The sequence below is a fragment of the Mustela nivalis genome (genome assembly GCF_964662115.1).
Source record: "Mustela nivalis genome assembly, chromosome: 13".
Lineage (NCBI taxonomy): Eukaryota > Metazoa > Chordata > Mammalia > Carnivora > Mustelidae > Mustela > Mustela nivalis.
In genome coordinates this window covers 27,260,242-27,284,422 of record NC_139032.1, presented here as the reverse complement: position 1 = coordinate 27,284,422, position 24,181 = coordinate 27,260,242, and the positions used below count along the sequence as shown (strand labels likewise).

The 24,181-nt window shown below is 48.7% G+C and overlaps 1 protein-coding gene across 3 annotated transcripts in view; it reads left to right on the top strand.

Annotated features, from left to right (window-relative positions):
• Nucleotides 1–24,181, top strand: part of GOLM1 (golgi membrane protein 1) — a 58,641-nt gene that overhangs the window by 23,270 nt on the left and 11,190 nt on the right. For all 3 annotated transcript variants that reach the window (XM_082696548.1, XM_082696547.1, XM_082696549.1), the window contains exons 4-6: nucleotides 8,595–8,649; nucleotides 11,355–11,457; nucleotides 19,126–19,255. In XM_082696548.1, the coding sequence (XP_082552674.1) occupies nucleotides 8,595–8,649; nucleotides 11,355–11,457; nucleotides 19,126–19,255 (288 nt within the window). The remainder of the gene's footprint in view (nucleotides 1–8,594; nucleotides 8,650–11,354; nucleotides 11,458–19,125; nucleotides 19,256–24,181) is intronic.

The following is a 24,181-nucleotide window of genomic DNA, read 5'->3' as shown; positions in this document are numbered from 1 at the left end:
GGAGGCCGCTGCAGCCTTAGCCCAGAGCACAGCACCTTACCTCTGGCCCTGACTTGTAACTCGACGTCCTAATTGCTCCGCCTTTCAGTGTTGCGAGACTGCATCTAATCGGAATTTAAGCCCTACAGGGACGGAGTCTGGAAAATGGTCTGAGGAGCCGGAGGAGGCGTCCCCAGGCCAAGGGTAGGTGGGCTGTGGAGAGGGCTGTGCAGGGGCAAATGCGAGCACATGGGAAGGGAGTCCCTTTGAAATCTGTGCCCTGGAAATGAAGGGGTCTGTTCGATTGTAAATTCTCCAGTTTTCTGGTTAGACGTGGCCTTCAGACAGGTTTGTGATCGAGTCATTCACCTCCCATGTGAGGACTCTTAAGGAGAACCTCAGACTCCCTTTTCCGCACTGTCCCTGCACTGAGCTTCGAGCCTCCATCCCCTCTGTCCCCCACCTCTACGGGAAGGGGACTGGGGTTAATTCCTCACAGAAGAGGTGCCCCGAAGATGCGGTCTTGCTGCATGGGATTGCGGAAGTTGCCCAGAGGATTGGGGGTTGAGCAGATGCGTTTGCTGTCCTGTGTCCATGGGGGGAGAGGCCATCCCCGTGGACATGCCTGCTCTCAGCTCTTGGATCTCGGATGGGGGACTCCCCCCAGAAGGAACAGGTCAGTGCCTCCTTCTGTAGGAGCTGTGGGAGGTGGTCTTGTGGCCAGCTTTTGTCTCATCTGGAGACTCAGAACCCCTTGACCCTCTCTGTTCATCTCTGAACAATTTTTTTTTTAAGATTTTATTTACTTATTTGACCGAGAGAGAGACACAGCAAGAGTGGGAACACATGCAAGGGGAGCAGGAGAGGGAGAAGCGGGCTTTTGCTGAGCAGGGAGCCGCATGCAGGACTCGCTCGCAGGACCCTGGGATCATGATCTGAGCCAAAGGCAGAAGCTTAACTGAGCCACTCCGGCGTCCCTATCTCTGAACTTCTTAACCCCTTGTTGCAGGATGAGTGTTTGATGTGAAATAAATGAGGAACGTTTAACCTACCTTTCTTTTTTTTTAAGATTTATTTATTTATTTGACAGAGAGAGTGAGCACAAGTAGGCCGAGAGGCGGGCAGAGAGCGGGGCGGGGGAGGGGAGGAAGCGGAATCCCTGCTGAGCCCGATGTGGGGCTCGATCCCAGGACCCTGAGACCATGACCTGAGCTGAAGGCAGAGGCTTAACCCACTAGACCCAGGCACCCCTGGACCTACCTTTTCATTTATTTCCTCTGTGGCTCCACCAGTGGGATTCTGGGATTATTTGCATTCAAGAACAGTGAGTGGGCCCCTGTAACCCCATAGGCGTAACCTGTGTATCCCCCTCCCCCGCCCCCTGCCACAACCGTCTGCAGAGAGTCAGACTTTGCAGAGTTGAGGCCTTTCCCACAGGTGCAGGTGGGGACATCGTTCAGATCCCCAATTAGAAACAGAAGAACTAATGCTCACAGGCAAGGTTCAGCCTAGGGCTCCTGCCCCCACCCCCCAAGTGAAGTCAGCCTCCACAGCCCCTCGCACTAGCCCCGCAGGGAGAGGGGCAGTTCCTCCGTTGGTTCCAGAGTGTTCTGAGTCGCTGCCGCTGTCTCTGCTGCTGTGAGGGACTTTCTCCCTTTGAACACAGAGATGTCCAGGCCCCTCCCCAAGCCGGTGCGGTGTGCTCTTCTACCTGAGCAACACTTCACAGCGGTTCTGTCCTCCCTGGGAACCTGGGGCGTGTCCGGAGGGGAGACTGGGAAGAGCTGAGGGTGCGGTGCTGTGAGGAGTGTGACCTGACGGTGAGCTGCTCTGGGGCGGGGCACCCAAGGTCTCTGGCAGCCGGCAGTGTGTGACAGAAAGATCTAGGGTGTGTGGATGGAGAAGGAGGCCCCACGTTCTGCCTTAGTCAACTGCTGGAGAGCCAGCAAGGAACCTTCTGGGGTTCCCCCTGCATGTCCTGTTCAGGGCCTCCTGGGACTTCTCTCTGACCCAGATTACTGAAGGCCCGTGGGAGGCCCTGACTGAAGGAAGCTGTGGAGTTGGGGGCAGTCTCCTCAGTTGGTTCCCCTCCCGCCCCCCATCTCCCTCCCTCTTTCCTTCTGTCCCCTGTCCTGCTTCCTCATTCCCTTTCTCCAGTAGTGTGCCCCTTCCCTGCAGAGCTGTGGGCACCGTGGCCTGCCCAGGGAGTCCCAGGGTTAGCCCTGGGCCCCTCAGCCCCTTGCGCATGCGGCCTTCCCAGCCGGCCACGGGCACGTTGTTCCTTCCTCCTGACGGCCTCCCGGCAGGAGCCACTCTGGGCACGAAGAGCAGGTGGGCCCCATGCCGAACTGGGTGCTTCCGGGATGGGGTTCTTTTTCCTCAGCTTCACATAGAGCTTTGCTTAATCCCCCATGAGCTTCTCTTACTGCTTTGTGGCTTGAGTCCATTGTGCTGTGGCCACAGCCCACACCCACCCTCCTGCCCGCCGGAGAGCCCCTGTCTGTGGGCCTGCGGCCCCCTCTGACCCGTCCTGCTCTCCCTGCTGACTCTGAGCCCGGAGCTCGCAGCCCACTCCTGCCCCCTGGCATCCACATCCTCACACACTCCTTCACTGACCCACCCACCTCCTGCTTTTTGTGGGGCTTTTGTTTTATGGTGGTAAAATGTGCACAATGTAAAAATGACTGTTTTAACCATGTTGAAATGCACAGTGCGGTGGCATGAATTACACCCCGTTGCTGTGCACCTGTCACTCCGTCTGCCTCCAGAACTTTTCCATCTTCTCCCATGAGGCTCTGGGCCCATTAAACACAAACACCCCATTCCCTCACCCCCCAAGTCCTGGCAACTTCAGTTTTTCCTCCTGTCTCCGAATCAGACTACCCTACATTTCTCATGTAAGTGGGATCGTGTGGTGTTTGTCCTTTAGTGTTGGTTTTATCTCGTGCAGCAGAACGTCTTCCACATGCTAACGTTCTTTTTTTTTTTTTTTTTTAATTTTATTTTTTTATTTGACAGAGAAAGACCCAGAGAGGGAGCACAAGCAGAGGGAGAGGGAGAAGCAGGCTTCCCGCAGAGCAGGGAACCTGATTCGGGGCTCGATCCCAGGGCACTGGGACCTGAGCTGAAAGCAGACACTTAATGACTGAGCTACCCAGGCACCCCTCTTTTTTTCTTTTTGTTTTTTAAAATATTTTAGTTTTATTTGAGAGAGCGTGAAAGCATGTATGTGCACAAGCACGGGGAGGGTCAGTGGGAGAGGGAGAAGCAGACTAGGGGCTCGATTCTTGACCTGAGCTGAAGGTGGACGTTTAACCCACTGAGCCTCCCAGGCGCCCCACACACTGACATTCCTTTTTTTTTTAATTTTTTTAAAAAGTTTTTATTTATTTATTTATTTGACAGAGAGAAATCACAAGTAGATGGAGAGGCAGGCAGAGAGAGTGAGAGAGAGAGGGAAGCAGGCTCCCTGCTGAGCAGAGAGCCCGATGCGGGACTCGATCCCAGGACCCTGAGATCATGACCTGAGCCGAAGGCAGCGGCTCAACCCACTGAGCCACCCAGGCGCCCCCACACTGGCATTCTTTTTTTTTTTTTTTTAAAGATTTTATTTATTTATTTGACAGACAGAGATCACAAGTAGGCAGAGAGGCAGGCAGAGAGAGAGAGAGAGGGAAGCAAGCTCCCTGCTGGGCAGAGAGCCCGATGCGGGGCTCGATCTCAGGACCCTGAGATCATGACCTGAGCCGAAGGCAGAGGCCTTAACCCTCTGAGCCACCCAGGTGCCCCCCCACACTGGCATTCTTGCATGGATATTCTGTCTCTATCTGTCCCTCTTCTCATGCATGAACACACACTCATTCCTGTGCCCGGCCATTTGCTGACTTTGAATCACCCAAGCTGCAAGTTCCTGTACTTTCTGGTGTCCTGGGTCTCTGGGTCCCCAGAGTCGGTCTGTAACTCAGCACATAGGCCTAGCCTCTCTGAGGACCACCTCCGAGGGCTGGGACTCAGCCCCTCTCTGCTGTCGTGGGAACTGGGTGTCTTCTTTCCCCGCACACCGCTCCCTCTGCCTTCTGTAGAGGGCTTGTCTGGCGAGGGAGGGGCAGCTGCGGGGATGGCCCACCTTTGTGCCTTCAGGCTGAGGCTCGTGCTGGACACCTGATGCCCACGCCAGGCAGGTTTGCTGAGTTCTGGAATTCTTCCTGTGGCCCTTGGCTGGAGGACAGCCTTGTTTCCCGGCAGTCTGCCTCCCCCAGTCTTTGGCCCCCAGGGGCTGTTGGATAAGGGTTTGGGGTGGCAGGGCTTATTGTGGTGGTGTGAGTGTGTGCAATCTTAGCAGGACAACATAAAGAAAGAACTAATGGGCACTCCTTTGCCACTGGACTCTCCCGCTGCTCTCCCTTCTCTTTTCTCAAGGTCTGTGCTGTCCCTCCGTGAGCCCTGAAAATGTCCCATTTGAGATGCGCTGTCAAAATGCAAAAATAGGGGCGCCTGGGCTACCTTCGGCTCAGGTCATGATCTCAGGGTCCTGGGATCGAGTCCCGCATCAGGCTCTCTGCTCAGCGGGGAGCCTGCTTCCCTCTCTCTCTCCCTCTGCCTGCCTCTCCGTCTACTTATGATTTCTCTCTGTCAAATAAAATCTTTTAAAAAAATGCAAAAATAGGTTATATTTCAAAGGCTTCGTGTGGGCAAACAATCTCATTAATACTATTTGATGTTGATTACATTCTGAAATGATAACTCGGTTATGCCAGATTAAATACAGCATTGAATTTCACCTGTTTCTTTTTGTTACTCGGGACAGAATTCACGTAACCCAGACATGACCGTGTGTTGTTCTGTGGCTATGGGGTGCCATGAGGCAGTGCAGCCGTCAGCGCCGTCTCATTCCAGAACATTTTCATCTGCACCACGAGAAATCCCGTGCCATTAAGCAGGTGCTCCCACCTCCCCTTTTTCCCCACCCTTGCCCCCCACTAATTTACATTCTGTCTCCAGATTTGCCAGCTCTGGGCATTTCCTCTCTGCAGAATTGTACCTTTTGTGGCTTTTGTATCTGGCTTCTTGCCCTCAGCACATGTCAGGCCTTGGTTCCTTTTTATGGCTGCATAATATTCCACTCTGGCTGCCCCATGTTTATCCAGGCTTCACTTGATGGATGTTTGGGTTGTTTTCACCTTTTGGCAGTTCTGAATAATTCTTTGAATGTCTGGGGACAGGTGTTGGATGGATGTATATTTGTGATTCTCTTGGGAATAAACCTGGGAAGAGGAGTAAGGGTCATGTCACAGCTGTTTAATTTGGGGGGAACTGCCGAGGCTCTTTCCGCAGAAGCTGTGCCATTTCCCATTCTCCTCAGCTGCATCTGAGGGTTCCAGTTTTTCTGCACTTTCTCCACATCCTTGCCCACCCTTACTTTCCTTTTTGCCTTTTGTTTATTTTTAACTTGCAGCCACATCAGTGTGTGTGACGTGGTGTCTTCTCATTTGGATTCCCGTTTCTGGGGATGGTGGGCATCTCTCTGGTGTTTTTTGGTCATTTGTTTATCATCTTTGGGGAAATGTCTGTTCCAATCCTTCACCCAATCTGTTTCTTTCCACTTTAATGTGACTACTAGAAATCGTCAGGCTTCTGTACGGGACTGACCTTCCCTTTCTCTTGGATAGCGCTGCTCTGGGAGATTCCGAAATTGGTGAGGGGGATGGGGAAGACGAAGGAATGTTGCATACTCTTCCTTCATTCTCCGTGTCATTCACCTGTCACCACTTTGAGATCTTCTCCTTGAGGCACTAACAGCAGTGTCGTTACATAGACCTTCTCCAGGCACAGGGGACAAGGCTTAGGTAGTCTGAGGGGCGTGTGAGTCCGGCTTCTGGGAAGGGGGCCTCTGGCCTTCAAAGCAGATTATTTCAATGAGTGAAACAGAGCCATGGTGGGGATCTTTTCTCCTCTATCACGTGATCTGTGTCACCCTTGCAGCAAGATTTCCAAAAGTTAGGATTTTAAAAAGTTAGTCATTTACATTTTATGGAGCTTTTAGAGAGGTAGAATTTATTGTTGAACTACTGCTTTGAAAAATCTTGAGCTGCTTTTTCTAGCAATCGAATGCAGAAATAGTTTGATCAAATTCACTCAGACAGTTATCACACATTTGTACGTGGATGATGGATCCTGAGGTCCTCTGAGTTCAGTTTCTAGTTACGTTCCGGTGTCGTTAGTGCTGCTGAGTGTCCCCGGGGACGCTCCACACACGCCGGGAAGTGCAGCTTCTCCCAGAGTCACTCTCACCAAAATAGGAGAAATAGGGGGTTGTTTAGAGGAGAATATATATTTCATTTAAAAATAGTATTGTTTAGTGCAGATTGTTTTTTTACTGAATCTCCAAAAAGCTAGAAACATTTCCATTGTTTCCTGAACATGATTTAACAAGATTTTAAGTCAATATAAAACTGCATATAAAACATGCTGATGGCATTTTATCATCCTTTTCTCATTTACTTCGGTGCAGACTGTACTTTTCCATGCATAAGTAAGTAGGTGCGGGAAGACAACGAAAATATCTTTTCTTTGGAAGATAAGAGTTGCATGGGAGACAGGCATTTCCTCAGATGCTTCCTCGACCCTCAGGTACAAACTCCAGTGTGGGTTTTTTGGAGTTGGGCCAAGGGGAGTGAGTGGAGAAGGAACAATTGAGAGTGTCCTGGGGGCAACTGGGTAGCTCAGTTGGCTAAGCATCCAGCTCGTGGTTTTGACTCGGGTCATGAGATCGAGCCCTGTGTCGGGCTCCATCCTGGACGTGGAGCTTGAGTTTCTCTCCATCTGCTCCTCCCCCTCACCCTGCTGCCCCTGCTTGTGTGTGCTCTAAAAAAAAAAGTATGCACACACACACACACACGTATTTATATAGATTTATGTGGAATATGTATACTTATATGAATATACACAGGAGTGGAATCAGAGCGTATCCATCCTCCCGTGTCTGGCTTACTTGGCTCTGCAGAGTGTGCTTGAGGTTCACGCGTGGACCAGCACATGGCAGACGTTTTCCTGAAAGGCGCATGATACCCGCTGACTGTAGCTGCTGCGTTTCCTTCCTCCGGTCACTGGCCGAGAGGATGGTGGCTCCTCACTTGGGGCTGTCCTGAGTAGTGCTGCCGTGAACATTCCAGTGCACACGTCTCTTCAAGATTCTGCTCTGAGTTCTTGCGGCTCAGTGGGAGCTGCTGGATCCTGTGGTCTTTTGTGTGTGTGCTGAACTTGGGCACGCCCCCCGGAGTGCAGCAAGCCCCCCGGAGTGCAGCAAGCCTCCCTGCGCGGGGCTGTCGGACTCCCTGCTGCGTGCGTCCCTGTCCCCAGGGCTCTCCTCTCTCCCCCGCCCACAAGGGTATCTGCAGACGCCCCTCTTGATAATCTCTCCCAGCGATATGATACCATCGCTGTGACTTCCTTCCTGGTGTGCCAGGAAATGTTCCGAGTCCTCTGATCTCCCCAAATAAACACGATTTGTTTGGCCATGTTGCGTTGGGCCTTCCCTCTGTCCGGGCCAAGGGAAGGGTCAGGGCTGGACAGAGGTCCGGGAGGAAGCCGGAGGCACAGACGTGGGAGGTGGCACGGTTGACATTGTCCTCCGTTGCACAAGAAACGTGTCCCCAAGCTGTGGGCCGCGTGGCCTGGGTGTGTGTTTCGCAGGCTTTGTTGCTCATGACATTGCCCTGTGTGTACAGAGCCGCACCCATGTGTGCGCTCTCATACGGAAGATTCCGGTCACCTCTCTTTCAGGCTTCTGTCGGCTTTGGCACAGGGTGCAGCCCGCTAGCCTGGTGTCCTAATTCAGCACGTGACAAGCACCAGCTTGCTTTCTGGATCGGGCCTGCCGGCGCTTGGCTTTGCCTGTTGGCTGTGAAGAAAGTCTCTTAAGCAGTCTGTGCCTCAGTTTCCTGCCCTCTAAAATGGGCTAATATGCTGCTCGCCTCAGAGCCTGGGGAGAGCAGTGAGCGAGCGGACTGCAGAGCTCAGAAGGGCACCTGGTGACGGTGGCCACAGGCTCACAGGCTGCTCCTGGCGCACACACCACACGCCCTTTCCTCACCTTCCCCTCTGTTTTCTCAGTTCCCTGAGCCTTGTGTTGTCCTTCCTCCTCTGTTTTTGGCCTCCCCAGCTTGCTGTCACTTCGTGTGAGCCCGTGTCCCCACTCTCTGTCCCCCACCCCGGCTGTAAGAAGCTCTTCCTCTTCTCTGTTCCCTCCTCAGGGTGTAGTCACACCTGTGGCTCAGGACGGGATTGGCCCCCCCGCAACCTCTACCCCCACCCCCCAAGAGGTCCCAAGTTGCTGCTGCAGCTTCCATGGAGGAAATGCATCTCAGGGCCAAACAGCCAGAGGCTCCATTTAGCCCTCTAGGGTTACAGGTTCTTGTTGGGACGGCAGACCTCTCACCACGGAAGCTCCTTTTCCAGCGCCATGTGGGTGCAGCAGCATCCCATCGGGAGCTCAGCAGGAGAGCTCTGGTGGGGGACGAGCATCACTGCTCCCTTTTCCCAATGAGAACATCTTATCCAGGCTCTTCTAAGCTGTTAGGTTGGGGCGCATTTCATTCTGTGTTTCTCTTTTGCAGGCGGTTTTAGTGCATAATATCACCACAGGAGAGAAGCTCATCAGAACCCTGCAAGGTGAGTTCCATTCCCCTCCTTTATACCACATGTTAGGCCTTTTAGGAAAAGCCCACCTTTCCTCTCATCCTTTTCTAGTGGCTTTTATTCTAATCTAATGATGGGTGGGATCATGAGTAAATGACTAGTTTTTACTGGATTCTTTTTGCCAGTTTCTTAAACAGCTTTTTCCTTTTAAAAATGTTGATGAACACATTATAAGGTATTAGGTACAGAATTCAGATGCTCACTTTTTGGTAGGTTAGGAAGTATACCAGAACAGATCACATATGTATATGAATGATAGGTGATCTGTATGTGTATCTATCTATATATAGATATATACATTTGTACACACACACACACAAATATAGTATGTGTGGTGTATATAGGATTTTAGGATTTCTTTTAAATGGGTAACCCTGAATTCAGATTTCTTTTATGAAAACTAACAGTTATCCAGCCCAATTTAATTCCATTTCTTTGCTGCCCTGATTGAGTTTGGTAGTCGGGTCTGGTTTCCGTTGGGCCCTAGGAAGCAGCGGTAGCAAGGGCAGTCCTGGGGTGAACCCCTCTCTGGTTGGCTCCCCCACTGGCTGTGACTGGGCAGCTCGGCAGGCCCTGGGTGGTCCTGGGGCCTGGGGAAAGGAGAGCTGGGTCTTATGGGGCCGACCTTTACCGTGGGTAAGAAGCTCCTATGCCCACCCCTGCCCCGAGCCTCACTTCAGCCTCTGGGCAGGTAGGTCTCTCTAGAGCTGCACTGTCCAGAGTGGTGGCCATGAGCCCTGTGGCCAGTGAACCCTGAAGTGTGGCTAGTGGGATGGAACTGGATTTTAAATTTTTGTGTGATTTTCGGTGATTTAAGTTAAAAGACTGGAACTCTGAGTTGACTCTGTTATTGGGAGAACTAAGTATTTACAGCTTAATATGTTAGTATACTTTTTAACTGTGCATGTGGTAAAACCTAAATTCAGATGAAGCATTCCCAGTGCAGATTTAATGTCTGGATTGAGATGTGCTCTAACTGGTACACACCAGATTTCAGAAACGTAGTATGAAAGAGAGAACATAAAATATCTCATTCGTAGTTTTTTGGTATTCACTACTTGTTGGCAAGATAATGTTGCATAGCTGTCGAGTTCAGTCAAATATGTTATTAAAAGTGATAATGCACCTGGTTTGGTTCTTAAAAATGTGGTTGCTATGGGGCGCCTGGGTGGCTCAGAGGGTTAAAAGCCTCTGCCTTCGGCTCAGGTCATGCCCCGGGTCCTGGGATCAAGCCCCGCATTAGGCTCTCTGCTCTACGGGGAGCCTGCTTCCTCCTCTCCCTCTCTCTGCCTGCCTCTCTGCCTACCTGTGATCTCTGTCAAATAAATAAATAAAATCTTAAAAAAAAATGTGGTTGCTAGAAAGATTACCCACGTGGCTTGCCTTGTAGTTCTGTTGGACCATGCTGGTCTAGGGTTCTCGTCCCACAGTGGGTTCTAAGAATACGAGTAGGGGACATTCAGGGTTTTACAGTTATGTGGGTCCCTGGACTGCTGGGGGCTTTGCAGTGCTCCCCTTTCTCGTCTGGCCTTTTGAGAATGATCCACGTCATGGATGTCAGTAGGTTATTCCTTCTGTTGCTGAGCAGTAGTCCCTCGCCCCATACTTGATTTGATTATGGGAATTTTTTTTTTAAATGTGCAGTTTATTGAGGTGTAATTTACACCCAGTAAAGTGTACCCTTTCTAGTGCAGAGCTCTGTGTTTGGACAAATGCCCCATCCCCTAGATCTCCGCAGCCATGACCAGACCCTGTCCTGCAGGAAGTGCCCGCCAATCCGTTGAGGTCAGTCCCCTGCCTCAGCCTCCAGCCTCTCTGAGCAATTTTACAGCCCTCCAGTTTTAAGTCTTGGAGCATCTCCTAGAACTGCTCATGAGACGGAGGCTTGTTACTGTGTCTTTGGCATTTCACTGAATCCTTCACTTTTGTTTCATTTTCCCCCAGGAAGCCCTGTAGGTTTAGAGTCATGGGGACAGACCCCGGGGATGTGGGTGTGTGTCTAGGGCTGTGTCCCAGGCCCTGGTTGCAGCCTTCTGGCCACTTTGCTGTCCCCTCTGTGGCAGCTTTTCTTTCTCCCCTGGCCCTTGGTCAGCGGCTGCTGTTTTCTGCAAGACTTTTAGGAGCCAAGAGGTCAGGGCAGCAGGGCTGATGAGTCTCCTCAAGGAAAGCATGCTGCTTCCCAGCTGGGGGGTGGGGATTAAATGAGCACAGGCCTGGGGAATGGCTGGTGGCGGTGAGTGACAGGAGGTAAGCAGGGGGGCAGCCGGCCGGCAGCCTGGGCCCAAGGACGGGGTTCTGCCCTGAGCGGCTGCTTACCTGAGCAGATGTTGAAATCCACGTTTCACAGGCTGAAGGGGAAGTCTTCTGGGGACCAGGGGACACAGTGGCATGGGTCACCTTATGGGACAGCTCAGAGTTTAGGATGTCTAAGAAATAGCTGAACAGAACCTCCTAATGCATTTTAAAGGTCAAAGGTCAAAAGCGATTAAAGAGAGGGTAAGGTTCCGGTTGGGTTGTGGATTTCCAAGGCTCCTCCATGGTTCTGGAACGTTCTCTTCCCTCTCTCCTCCCTTCTGTACTCTCCTGCGCGTCCTTGTCCACTGTGTTGTGACACATCTGCTGTTGTGTGACGGCCACGCTGGTGACCTACTGGCTCCTGGGTGGTCCTCTGGCCTCAGATCAGTTAAAGGCCCTGCAGAAGAACTATGGCCGGCTGCAGCAGGACGTGCTCCAGTTCCAGAGGAACCAGACCAACCTGGAGCGGAAGTTTTCCTACGACCTGTAAGTCTGGCCCCCAGGGGATGGGGGAGCTTCGTGTTCTGAGCCGTGGGTGTGAGCGGGTGGGTGTGCACTGCACGTCCGAGTTCTGCAGGAGCTCCGCGCCCTTCCTCATGTAAGTGTGAGCCGAGCTTCAGAAAGCTCTGGAAGAGGACCAGCAGGCGGCTCCTGATTCAGAATACGCCGGAGGGCAGCGTCCAGAGCAGGAAATGGCCTGTCGACATACTTGTAAAGTTCCCAGAAGTTTTACAGGACAGGTGTGCTGTCAGTAACGGAAAGCCTTTAAAAATGTCTTCGGGAAGTGCTCAGATGCGCCCTTCGTCCACTCCTAGACTGAAAGGTGTCTTTGGCATCAGATCCGGGATTTATCTCTGGGCGTCGGCATGTGGACATTCTGTTTCTGTGAGACTCCTAGCGTCTCTTCAAATTTCTGCAGCGAGAAGGGAACACTTTTATTTTTCAGCTTTATTGAAGTATGATTGACAGATAATCATTGTCGGTATTTAAGGTATGAAGCATGGAGTTTTGATATGCCTTGACGTTGTGAGATGTCCCAGATCAAGCTCATTAAACATGATCGTTGTGCTGTGTGGTGAGAACACTTAGGATCTGGCCTTCAGCGCATTCAGGTGTACGTGACTCGCGGCCGTGCTCTTCACGCGGCCGTCCCACCCCAGCCGCCCATCTGTTTTAAGCAGATGAGAACTTCAGTTGCGTACAAAAACCCTACACGTTTACCTTTGGGAGGATTTTTATGACCAAAACAAAACAATAAATTTCCAAAAGGTTAGCTAAACCCTATAGTAAGATAGTAAAAACCAGTTGCAGGGAGTGGAGAGTAAGCCCTAGTCTCTGTATTGTTTTCCCCAATAAGAGCTGCGTAACTCAGGCACAGGGGGGTCTGGGATTCGGAGGCAAACAGCCACCTATGAGCCCCGTCCTCTTTCCTGTTGGCTGACTTCTCCCTAGTTTGTGTCCAAGGTCATATAGATTTTTCATATAATTGCAGTCACTGGTAACAGTTTTAAATCATTGTTTTCCACTTGCTTGTGTTATTTATAAATAGAAGTCCTTACTTGCTCCAAAATGTGGCATCACTAAAAATGGCTGGTTAGTATTATGGAGGCACAGAATTTACCTCATGATGTCCGTGTTTGGGTATTTTGGTTAATTCTAAGTTTTTGATTATTCTGACTAGCCTGATAGGAATGTGTATACCTTTTAAAAAAGATAATTATTTTGAATTATTTCCTTCTAAAAAGGACTCATCTGTAGGTTCAGTGTCATAAATTGCCAAGTTGCCCTCTGAATAAGTTTCCTCACCGCACTGCCCTCACTGGGATTCTCAGGTCCTTCCAAAGCATTGTCCACTCACTGTGGTAGCATCCTGATCACTTTAAAACAAAATACTACTAAAGCCAGGAAGCCCTAAATATATAAGCATGCAGAGGACATGCACTAACGTCAGTAGAAGGGTAACGTAATTAGAAAATATGCATATAGAACCTTCTTCAGCCAGGCCAGAGGTTCTCAATTTTGGTCAGCAATTTTGCTCCCAGGAGACCTTTGGCAATGTCCGGAGACCTGCGGTCACCATTCTGCAGTGCACAGGGCAGACCTCATAACGGGGTTTTCCCTGGCTTTGAACACGGTGGTCTTCAGTTGAGGATCCCTGAGCTGGGCTAGTCATCAACGATCACTAGCACTCAGACAGAAGTGAAGACGGCCCAGTCTTTGTATTATTCATCCTTAGAAGAAACCTTCAAACGCACTTCCCTTCCATTCTTTGAAATAGGATAAGCCGTTAATGCCCTCACTTGATGTATGTTGACTCAGAAGGAGCCGACCTCACTGGAAATCAGCAGCAGCCAGGCCCAGCGACGGGAGGGTGGCTCTGCTCCCCATGTCGGAGCAGACAGGGAAGGTGGCCAGGCCTGCTGGACTCACCCTTTTTCTCTTAGGAGGTTGATGGCTAATTTGAAACGCTTTTTGGCTGACGTCAGTATTGCAGTGGTCGTGCCCAAAATGTTATCCCAGATATGGTGTGTTTCCTGGGGATGATGTTCATGGAGTGTTGGAAGCTGTCTTTGGGTTAGAGACCTTTTTTGACCTGATGAAGGGTGCAGATCTCTTGTTAGCAATATCTACGAAGTTGTGCATTCTGTTGGTGGGACAGCGGAAGGTCACCTGCACAGCCGCTCTGGAAACACCCTTTCGGGCCTGACCCTTTTCTACCGGCAATGCTGGGACTGGAAGAGCGGACAGGACAGTGAGGCCGCCTTCCTGATGCACAAGTTAGTGTTCATTCTTCCGAATCGGCGTCCCCACTCCTCGCTCCCTGTGGCAGATGTCACTAAGCGGTCACGTTCTTGTCGGTCTTGGTCACACACTGCCTTGCAGGCTTCCTCCCCAGAGCACGTAGGGTTGGCTTCTCATGTGAACTGCTTGTCTTCTCATTTCCATGCCACGAGGAGATAGTTTGCCAGAGCCATTACTGGACGAGACCCAGCATGCCCTGAGATTGCGTCCTAGACGATCAGGCCCCCCGCCTGCGTAGACTCCTGTGTGGCGTACGACCCGCGCATCCATCGCACCAGCCATGATCACCCTGGCGGCAGGTCCCGCGTGTCTGCGTTTTCGCTCTAGTTGGTGGCTGAACGGTTGGCACGTGCATGGAAGCGGACACTCACCTGAGGCCTTTGGGACGTCACACTGTCACCATCCCCCCGGCCTGCATCCCGGTGTTTGAGCTTCATTCTGAGGCTGTTTCCTTACCGCTGTGGAGCTGGAATGGGGGAAGCTGGTCTCCACCCGCAAGGCTGGGAGAGCAAGGATCTTTGTCCTTGGTTTTGGCAGGGCTGAGAGCAGGTGAAAACAGTACGTATTTCCCATTTGTAGGTTTCTGAAGGTTCAGGAATGGCTGTGCCCCTGTTCGTTGGCTGGTCCCGAGCGTCTGGGATGCTGTCAGCTAACAGTGAACTGGCATGTTTAGTACGTTCGGGATTTAGACGGTCTCTCTTCTTGTTCTGTGCGTTTGAACTACTGCGTACTAATCTATCACCTGCGAGTTGCCTGTTTGTGACAGTTTTATTTAAATGAATTTTTCAGCAAGTCTTCTCTTGATCTGTAAGCTGTCCAAAGTCTGGAAGTCTGTCTTCTGCTCTGTCTGCAACCCCTGATGCCCTTCTCTGCATGTGGTTTTTGGGGACCCACGGACTCCTTTGCACCGTAGGTCACATTATAAGAGCTGTGGGCTGAGTGTGCGTACAGCTGGCTCTGAAGGGCCCGTGACCCAGAAGAGGCAGCTTGGGCCCTAGAAAGAGCATGGCACAGAGCCAGGAAACCCCAGGTCTAGCTTCTGCTTTCAGCCTTATCTCTCTCTCTCTGACCCTGGTCAGCGGCCCACATTCAGGTCACTTCCCAACTTCCTTATTTCTACAAATGGGTAATTCTCTCAATTACTCTACAACCCTGACACACAGGATGCTCTTAAACTCTAGGCTGAAAGCTCCAGTGATGCCTCAGAATATCTTAGCTAAAAGGGGGCTCAGCCTGAGCCAGGTGATGGGCTCCAGTAACAATTTTCTGATACTGCCTGGGCATCCTTCAGTTCTGTTCTTTTTTTTATTTTTTTAAAATGAAGCTTAAATTTTGGAGCAGTTTCAGGTTTGCAGAAGTATTACAAGAGCTCCTGTGTACTGCAGACCCGGTTTCCGTGTTGTTAATGCTTTCCACTGATGGGGTTTATTTGGCTCAGTTAATGGACCAGTGTGGATCCATCATTAACTAAAGTTCATATTTTGTCTGTGTTTCCTCGGTTTCCCCCTAATGTCCTTTTTCTCTTCCCGGACAGTCCGTCCGTTCCCACAGTCCGTCCGTTCCCACGGTCCGTCCATTCCCACGGTCCCTCTGTTCACGTTTTCTTAGAGTCCTCTTGGCTGTGAGTGTTTCTCAGACTTACTTTTTTATGATCTTGTTAGTTTTAAGGAGTGCTGGTCAGTATGTTTTCTTATAGTTTATTGCAGTTGGGATTTATCTGGTGTTTTTTTCATGGTTAAACTGGGGCAACACATTTCTAGGAGGAAGGCCACAGAGGTCAAGTACCACTTTCATTACTTGGTATCAAGGGTCCATACTATCCATACGGCTTGTCCCTGTTGATGATAATCTTGATTCCCTTACTGAGGTAGTGTTTATCTGGTTTCTTCACCATAAAGTTACTCTGTTATCTCTCCCTCTGTACTGGGAGGGACCCAGTTGGATGCCCCCTCAATCAACCATTTCTCTCTCTCTCTCTAAATTGGAGAGTGGTATTAAGAAGCCAAGTTCTGGGCACCTGGGTGGCTCAGTTGGTTGGGCGACTGCCTTTGGCTCAGGTCATGATCCTGGAGTCCCAGGATCAAGTCCCGCATCAGGGTCCTTGTTCAGCAGGGAGTCTGCTGCTCCTTCTGACTCTCCCTGATCTCATGCTCTCTCTCTCTCTCTCTTTAAAATAAATAAATAAATAAAACCTTAAGAAAAAAAAAAAGAAGCCAAGATCTGGATACTAGGTGTGTTTGTTGCTGCTGAGGTGTGGTTGTTTCTAGGCCCCATCGGCTGCAGGGTAAAGAGCTCTGCGTGTGTACTAACCTGTGTTGTATACAGACATTGATGACTATTTCTATAGGTTCCCAGCTGTATGCATACTAAACCAAGCCTAAATTCTGTCTTGTAAGATTGGTGTCTCCCATTCTAATCTAAGTTAACAGAACAGTCTATTTTGGATATCTTCTCAACTTGGGAGAGTTTGTAATTACTAATATTTTGTGGCTCAAAATATTTTTAAAACTGCCTGTGGCAAAGACTGGCCATGGCTTCTCCAGATCCATGATTTTCTCCCACAGTGTAATTCCTGCATTTCCAAACCCTCCTTGCAGTGAAGTATGGCCTGGTGACCAAGTTCTGGCCAGTGTGGGAAGGAAGTGGAAGCACAGGACCATAGGAAGTCTTCTGAAATTGAGGATGGTCCACCAGACCCCATCTTGTTTACCTCTCCCCTCATTCCTTCCTGTTGCTTGGGACTCATGCAAGATGGCTGGGCCACTGTAGCCATCTTGGATCATGAGGCTGGAAACCCGTGCTAGGATCACGAACCCGTGCTAGGATCGTGCTGTATCCCTGATGATTCAGAACGGCCATCCTGGTGCTGGGCTACCTACATGAGACTTCAGTTTATGGAAGGAGCAGATTGGTATCATTTGCCCTTCCTGTTTCTCCCAGCCAAACCTGATCAGCCAACTTACCGACTTTCTGAAAGTACCTTCAGATACTGTTCTTACACGGTTATTTTCGTGAATCCTTCTCTATTACCCAAAAACAGACTTCTTAGGGAAGGTCACTTAGAATGGAATCCTACCTAGTGGGGAGTAGAGAAGGGTAGGTAGGACTTGTTCTAGAAGAGAAAGAGGACGTGAGGAGCTCAGAGTGGTCTGGGTGAGGCAGAGGTATCCTGTGGTCCTGGAGATGAGCTAAGAGGAGTAGTATTTTGGGCATGGTTGTACAGGTGACTAGTTAAGTGGGCCCCACTGGGAAAGTCTCCTCCTTTCTGGAACGCAGGACGGGGATGTTAGATCTCTGTCATAGTTGTGCAGATCTCCCAGTGGGTTTGTTTTCTTTTTCTTTTTCTCCCCAGTCTGTTTTCTGTTACTATGATTGGGTCATGTCTGTTGTTCTCTCTCGCAGTTCATGGATTCTTGCCTCCATTCTGCTACCTGCACTCATTCCTTAAGTTCTTTAATTTTGGTTATTGCATTTTTCAGTTTGGAAATTTCCATGTGGTTCTTCCTTACATCTTCTGTTTCTTTGCTGAGACATTTAGTCTTTCATTTGTTTCAAGCATCTTCGAATTGCTCACCGAAACATTTCTCTGGTGCCTGTTTGGAAATGTTTGTCAGATCATTGTAACTTCTCTGTCATGTCAGCATTGGAATCTGTTGGTGGTCTCTCTTCACTCATTTGAGATCTTCTTGGTGCTTGAGGTGATGGTGGTTTTCAGTTGAAACCTCTGGTTGTTGGGAGAAGCCCTGACTCATCGCTGACTTGCTTGGCTACCACCCCGAGGGGAGAGGACACATTCCCATCAGTGGGGGCCGAAACACAGGCTTCTTCCCACGCGCTCTCCGGTGTCACCACTGGGGTGTTCTGTAGACCCAAAGCCCTGGCCAGTCTGCCTTCTCTCCTACCAATTCAATCCTCTTCTGTTTGTTTTAAATACATCTTCCCGGAAGTGGAAGTCCGGCTGGATTTTGACACTGTCTAGTGTTAGCACAAACCACACAGGCTTTAGTCCCACAAGACTCTTCCCTCTTCACATGACACCCACAAGGTCTGCGTGTCCCCAAGGCACCTATACTCTGTCTCCTAGCTACAAGTTCAGTGCTTCCCGAACCCCTCAGGGTTGGTTCTTCTCTAGGATGGCTGACAGAACTCTGCCCAGGGCTGTGCTCACGACGAGAGGCTCATTAGAAGGGCTGTATCTCAGGAACACATGGTGGAGTCTTGGTTTTAAGGCCGTTGTAGGAGAAATAGCTCCTTTCCTGGTGGCGTTGGGGTGCCACCTTTCTAGTACGTGGTGTTCACCGACTGAGAAGCTTGTCAAGCCTTTCACCCAGAGATTTTTCCTGAGGTTTTACTACATAGGCACGATTGATTAAATCGTCGGCCACATAATTGAACTCCAGCTCTACTCTCCCTGTTCCCTGGAGGGAGGTGGTGGGGCTAAAAGTTCCAGGCCTGTTAATCATGGGGGTGATCCCCCTGGCCGCCCGCCCCCATTGTCAGGCTCTGTGAGCTGGCACATTATCACAAACTCGGGTGTGATCCAGGGGGCTCATTTGACTGACAGAAGACCCTCCTATAAGTCAGGAAATTCCAAGGGCTTTAGGAGCTTTGTGCTAATAGCTCAGAGACCTAGCTCAGAGGGGAAAAGACCATATAGCTATCTCTGATTATACCACAGTTTGTATTTTAAAAACTTCTTAAAATATTTTATTTGAGAGGGAGGGAGAGAGAGAGAGAGCGTGCGTGCGTGCGAGCACAGAGGGAGAAGGAGAAGCAGACTCCGCGCTGAGCAGGGAGCCTGACATGGGGCTCGATCCCAGGACTCTGGGATCATGACCTGAGCCGAAGGCAGACGCTTAACCGACTGAGCCACCCAGGTGTCCGTAAGAATTATTATTTTTTTTAAGTATATTTATTTATTTATTTGACAGAGAGAAATCACAAGTAGATGGAGAGGCAGGCAGAGAGAGAGAGAGGGAAGCAGGCTCTCTGCTGAGCAGAGAGCCCGATGCGGGGCTCGATCCCAGGACCCTGAGATCATGACCTGAGCCGAAGGCAGCGGCTTAACCCACTGAGCCACCCAGGCGCCCCAAGAATTATTTTTTCCTAACCAATGAAGTTCACCTGTTTTAGAACAGTGTGACAAATTTGTAGTTTCAGCCAACTCCCAGTTTTCTTGCCATTTAGTGCTGAAACCACATGCCTTATGTGCCCTCTCGAGGTGGAGAGCTGGACCCAGGAGGAAGAGGAGCCGTGTCTGACGCGGTGGATTGCACGTGCATGGCAGGGGAGACTTGCGGTGTAGACCCGTCCCTAAATCTTTGTCTTTCCCTTTGCTTTCTCCCCCCGGAGGAGCCAGTGCATCAGTCAGATGAAGGAGGCGAAGGAGCAGTGTGAGGAGCGGATAGAAGAAGTCACGAGGAAGGGGAAGGAGGCCGCTGCTTCCAGAGACCCGAGTGAGAAAAAGGACCAAAACCAGCAGGTAATTCGGGGAGTTTTTCTGCCCAGGATTCCAGAAGGCGTTCCTCGCCTCTCCTCAGGCATCCTGTTCCCTTGTCTGCAGACGGATTGGCACTTATCTCTGCTCTCCGCTGTGGGTTTGGTTCCCTGAGACACGCCAGCTATTCCCAGGACGTGACACTCTGAAGGGCATCCGGGCTCTGTCCTTTGGCTCAGAGCGTCAGCGGGGCTGCTTCAGCGGAAGTCTGCAGCCCCCCTGGGAGAGGCTTCAGTACTGTGGTCCCTGCACCAGCGGGGCAGGGGTGTGGCTGCTGAGCGCCCCTGGTGGCCTGGCACGTGCCGCTCAGCCCATGACGTGGCTGCTCGAGGCCTTTGGGAAACCTGCATGTTTGTTGGCTGTAGATACAGCAGCGTTATTGAGAGACACTTCACAGACCATTCCATTCACCCACATATAGTTACAATTCGTTGGTTTTTCGTTTATTCACAAAATTGTGCAGCCATCATCACAGTCCATTTTAGAACATTCTTGTTCCCCCAAATAAACCCCATAACCGTTTGCTCTCCCCACTCAGTCCTAGAGAACCAATTAATCTGCTTTCTGTCTCCATCGATTTGTGTAGCTGGACATCTCCTGTTGGTAGAATCATAGCCATGTGACTGTGTGTGTCTGGATCATTTCACTTAGTGTACAGCTTTCCAGGTTCGCCCGTGGGTTCACATGTGTGACTGCTTCACTCCTGTTTGTGCTGGACAGTATTGTGTGCAGAGGCCACGTTTTGTTGATTCATTTGTCAGTTGATAGGAATTCGGGTTATTTCTAGTTTTAGGCAGATTATGAATAATGCTGCTATGAACATGTGTGTAGACATTTTTGTATGGAAGTAAGTTTTCATTTCCCTTAGGTGTATACCTAGGAGTGGAGTTGCCGGGTCATATGGTAACTCGATGTTTCATGACAAACTGCCAGACCGTTTTCAAAAACCAATCACACTCTTTTATATTTTGACCAGCAGTTTGAGGGGTCTCGTTTCTCCACATCCTGGCCAGCTCTTACCTGTCTTTATCATTGTAGCCATGCTCGTGGGTGTGGGGCCCTGGGTCAGTGTGGTTTGGGTTTGCATTTCCACGGTAACTAACCCTGAGCATCTTTTCTTCTGCTTTATTGGACATTTGTATCTTTTTGGAGAAATGTCTGTACACTTTGCCCATTTTTAAATTGAGTTATTTTATAATTGAGTTGGAGTTCTTTATATATTCATATATATGAAAATATTAGCTATGATTTGCAAGTATATTTTCCTATTTTTTTTTTTACTTTCTTCATGGTGTTCATTGGAATATGAAAGTTTTAAATTTTGATGAAGTCCAGTTTATTTATTCTGTTGTGTGTTCCTTTGGTGTTGTAATTTAAAACGCTTTGCCTAATCCAAGGTAAGAGTTTTATAATTTCTACCTCTTAGATTTAGTCCTAAGGCCCATTTTGAGTTAATTTTTTGTATCTGGTGTGCAGTAGGGGTCCCACTTCACTGTTTTGCTTATGGATATCCAGTTGTCTCTTGGCACTTTTTTTGGGGAAAAAAAACCCACAAAACTTATTTTTTCCATGGAACTGTCATGAGACCCTTGTCAAAAATCAGTTTACTGTAACTATGAGGGTTTATTGCAGATTCTCAGTTCTATTCCATTGGTCTGTTTGTCACTTATTTTGGTACCATATGTGCAGCCTTGATTACTGTGGCTTTGTAGTAAGCTTTGAATTCAGGGGGTATGACTCCTCCAATGTTGTTTTAAAGATTTTATGAACAAAAATGGGGGAGCAGCGGAGGGAGAGGGAAGAGCAGGCTCTCCCAGCTGAGAGCTGGGCTTGTTCCTAGGACCCTGAGATCGTGATCTGACCCGAAGGCAGACACTTAACTGACTGAGCCACCCAGGTGCCTCCTTTTTTAAATTTTAATTTATTAAAAATATTTATTTCTCTTAGGGAAGGGACAGTGGGAAGAGTAGAGAGAGAGAATCTCCATCAGACCCCCCACCGAGCATGGAGCTGACTCAGGGCTGGTAATGACCTTAGCCAAAGCCAAGAGTCAGATGCTTAGACTGTGCCACCCATGCACCCCTCCAACATTGTATTTAATTTAATTTAATTAATTTATTGATTTATTTAATTTGAGTGAGAGAGAGCACAAGTGGGAGTAGGGGCAGAGGGAGAGGGAGATGCAGGCTCTGCACTGAGCAGGAAGCCTGATGTGGGGCTCGATCCAGGGACTCCAGGATCACTGCCTGAGCAGAAGGCAGGTGCTTCGCTGACTGAGCCTCCCAGGTACCCCCAATGTTGTTCTTTTAAGGGACTATTTTGGTTATTCTGTGCCAGCTGAATTTCCATATGAGTTTTAGGATCTGCTTGTCAGTTTCTTCAACAAAGCCAGGTGAGATTTTGACTGAAATTATATTGAGTCTGTTGATCAGTTTGGAAAGTATTGCCGTCTTAGCAACATTAAGTCTACTGTTCTATGAATGTGGGACGTCCTTCCACTCATTTAAGTCCTTTAAAAAAATCTCTCAAACAATGTGTTATAGTTTACAGAAGTCTTGTACTTCTTTGTTCAATTTATTTTTTATGCTATTACAAATGGAATTGTTTTATTTTCATATTCATTGCTAGTTCTGTAGAAATAGAATTCATTCGTTTATTTTGATCTGGTATATTGCAACCTTGCTGATCTTTATTCTAATAGTATTTTTTGGTATCTGATTTCTTTGAATTTTCTATATGCAGTATTATGTCATCAAAGCAGAGGCAGTTTTACATTTTCCTTCCCACTCTGGATGCCTTTGTTTCCTGATTGCACTGGCTGGAACCTCCATTCAGTGTTAACGGAAGTGGAAAACCAGATATCCTTGCTCTTGATCATGGAGGGAAAACATCCCGTTTTTACCGTTACGCTTGATGTTAGCTGTGTGTTTTCATGGATAGACTTTATCAAGTGGAGGAAGTCCCCTTCTGTTTCTTGTTTTAAAGATTTATTTTAGAGCGCACAGGAGAGAGGTGGGAGGGAGAGGGAGAGACAGAATCCCTAGCAGACTCCCCTCTGAGCTCAGCAAGAATTCCCACCTCCTGACCCTGGGATCATGACCGGAGCCTGGAGCCCAAACCGAAAGTTGGACACTTAATCCACTGAACCACCCAGGCACCCCTTCCCTTTTCATCTTAATTGTTGAGTGTTTTTATCGGGAGGCGTTGGATTTTGTCAAATTCTTTTTCTCAGTTTATTGAGATGATCATGTGGGTTTTTTTGTCTGTTATGCTACTGATACACTGTTACACGGATTTTTACATGTTTCATCTTGTGTTCATAGTTGTTTATCCCTCCTGGTCATGGTATATGATCTTTTTATATGTTGCTGGATTTGGTTTGCTAGTATTTTGATAAGGATTTTAGTGTTTATATTCCTAAGAGATACTGGTTTTCTTGTAGTGTTTTTGGTTTTGGTATCTATTAATATTGGACTCATAGAATGAGTTGGGGCATATTCCTTTCAGGGTTTGGGTGGTTTTTTGTTTTGTTTTGTTTTGTTTTGTTTTTTTGGTGGTTTTTGTTTGTTTGTTTTTGGTATTTTGGGGGGAAGAGTTTTTGAAGATCTGGTATTGACTGGTCTGTAAATGCTTGGTGAGGTTCACTTGTGAAGTCATCTGGGCTTGGGCTTTTCTTTTATTTATTTATTTATTTATTTATTTGACAGAGAGAGATCACAAGTAGGTAGAGAGGCAGGCAGAGAGAGAGCGGAGGAAGCAGGCTCCCTGCTGAGCAGAGAGCCCGATGCGGGACTCAATCCCAGAACCCTGGGATCATGACCCGAGCCGAAGGCAGAGGCTTAACCCACTGAGCCACCCAGGCGCCCCTAGGCTTGGGCTTTTCTTTGGGGGAAGTTTTTAAATTACTAATTCAATCTCTTATTATGTAACAAGTCTTTACACATTTTCTATTTTTAAAGAAATGTGAGAGAGAGGGACGGGGTGGAGGGTCAGTGGGAGAGAATGTGGGGCTCGATCTCACGGCCCATGAGATCATGACCTGAGCTGAAACCAAGAGTCAGACGCAACCGACTGAGCCACTCCGGCGCCCTCACATTTTCTGTTTCTTGAGTCAGTTTTGGTAGTTTGTATTGTTCTCGGAACTTGGTTACTGTCCTCTAAGTCTTCAAAGCTGACATAGTTATTCGTGGTGTTCCTTTTTAATATTTTTATTTGTGTAAGGTTAGTAGTGTTGTCCCATTTTATTTTTTATTTTAGTAATTTGAGTTTTCTCTTTTTCTTGGTTAATCCAGCTAAAAGTTTGTCAATTTTGTTCAACTTTTTGAAGAACTAACTTTGATTTCATTCATGTTCTCTGTTTTTCTGTTCTGTTTTTCATGAATTCCTGCTCCAACCTTTATTATTTCCTTCTTTGCGTTAGGTTCTGTTTGCTCTTCTTTTTCCAGTGTCTTACGGTGGAAGATTAGGTTACTGATTTACCATCTGCCTGATATAGACCTGCACATTTCCCCCTAAGCACTGCTTTAACAGCCTCCCATAAGTTTGGTATGTCATGTATTTGTTTTAATTTTTTTCGAGATACTCTCTTTATGCCTAGTGATTCCTTTGACCCATTGGTTTAATTTAGGATCATGTTGCCTAATTCCCAGATGTTTGTGAGTTTCTCAAATTTTATTGTCATTGAAAATTTCAGTCCATCGTGATTATCATCATACAGAGTATGTTCTCCAGTCATTTCAGATTTGTTGAGGCTTGTTTCATGGCCTAGCCTCTGGCCTGGGGAATGTTCCATGTGCCCTTGAAGAATGTGTTTTGCTCTTGTCAGGCCAGTGTTCTGCAGAAGTCAGCCTGGTCTGGTTTGTTTATAGCGTTCAGGTCATCCTTGTCCTTGTTGCTCAGACTGCTAGAAAC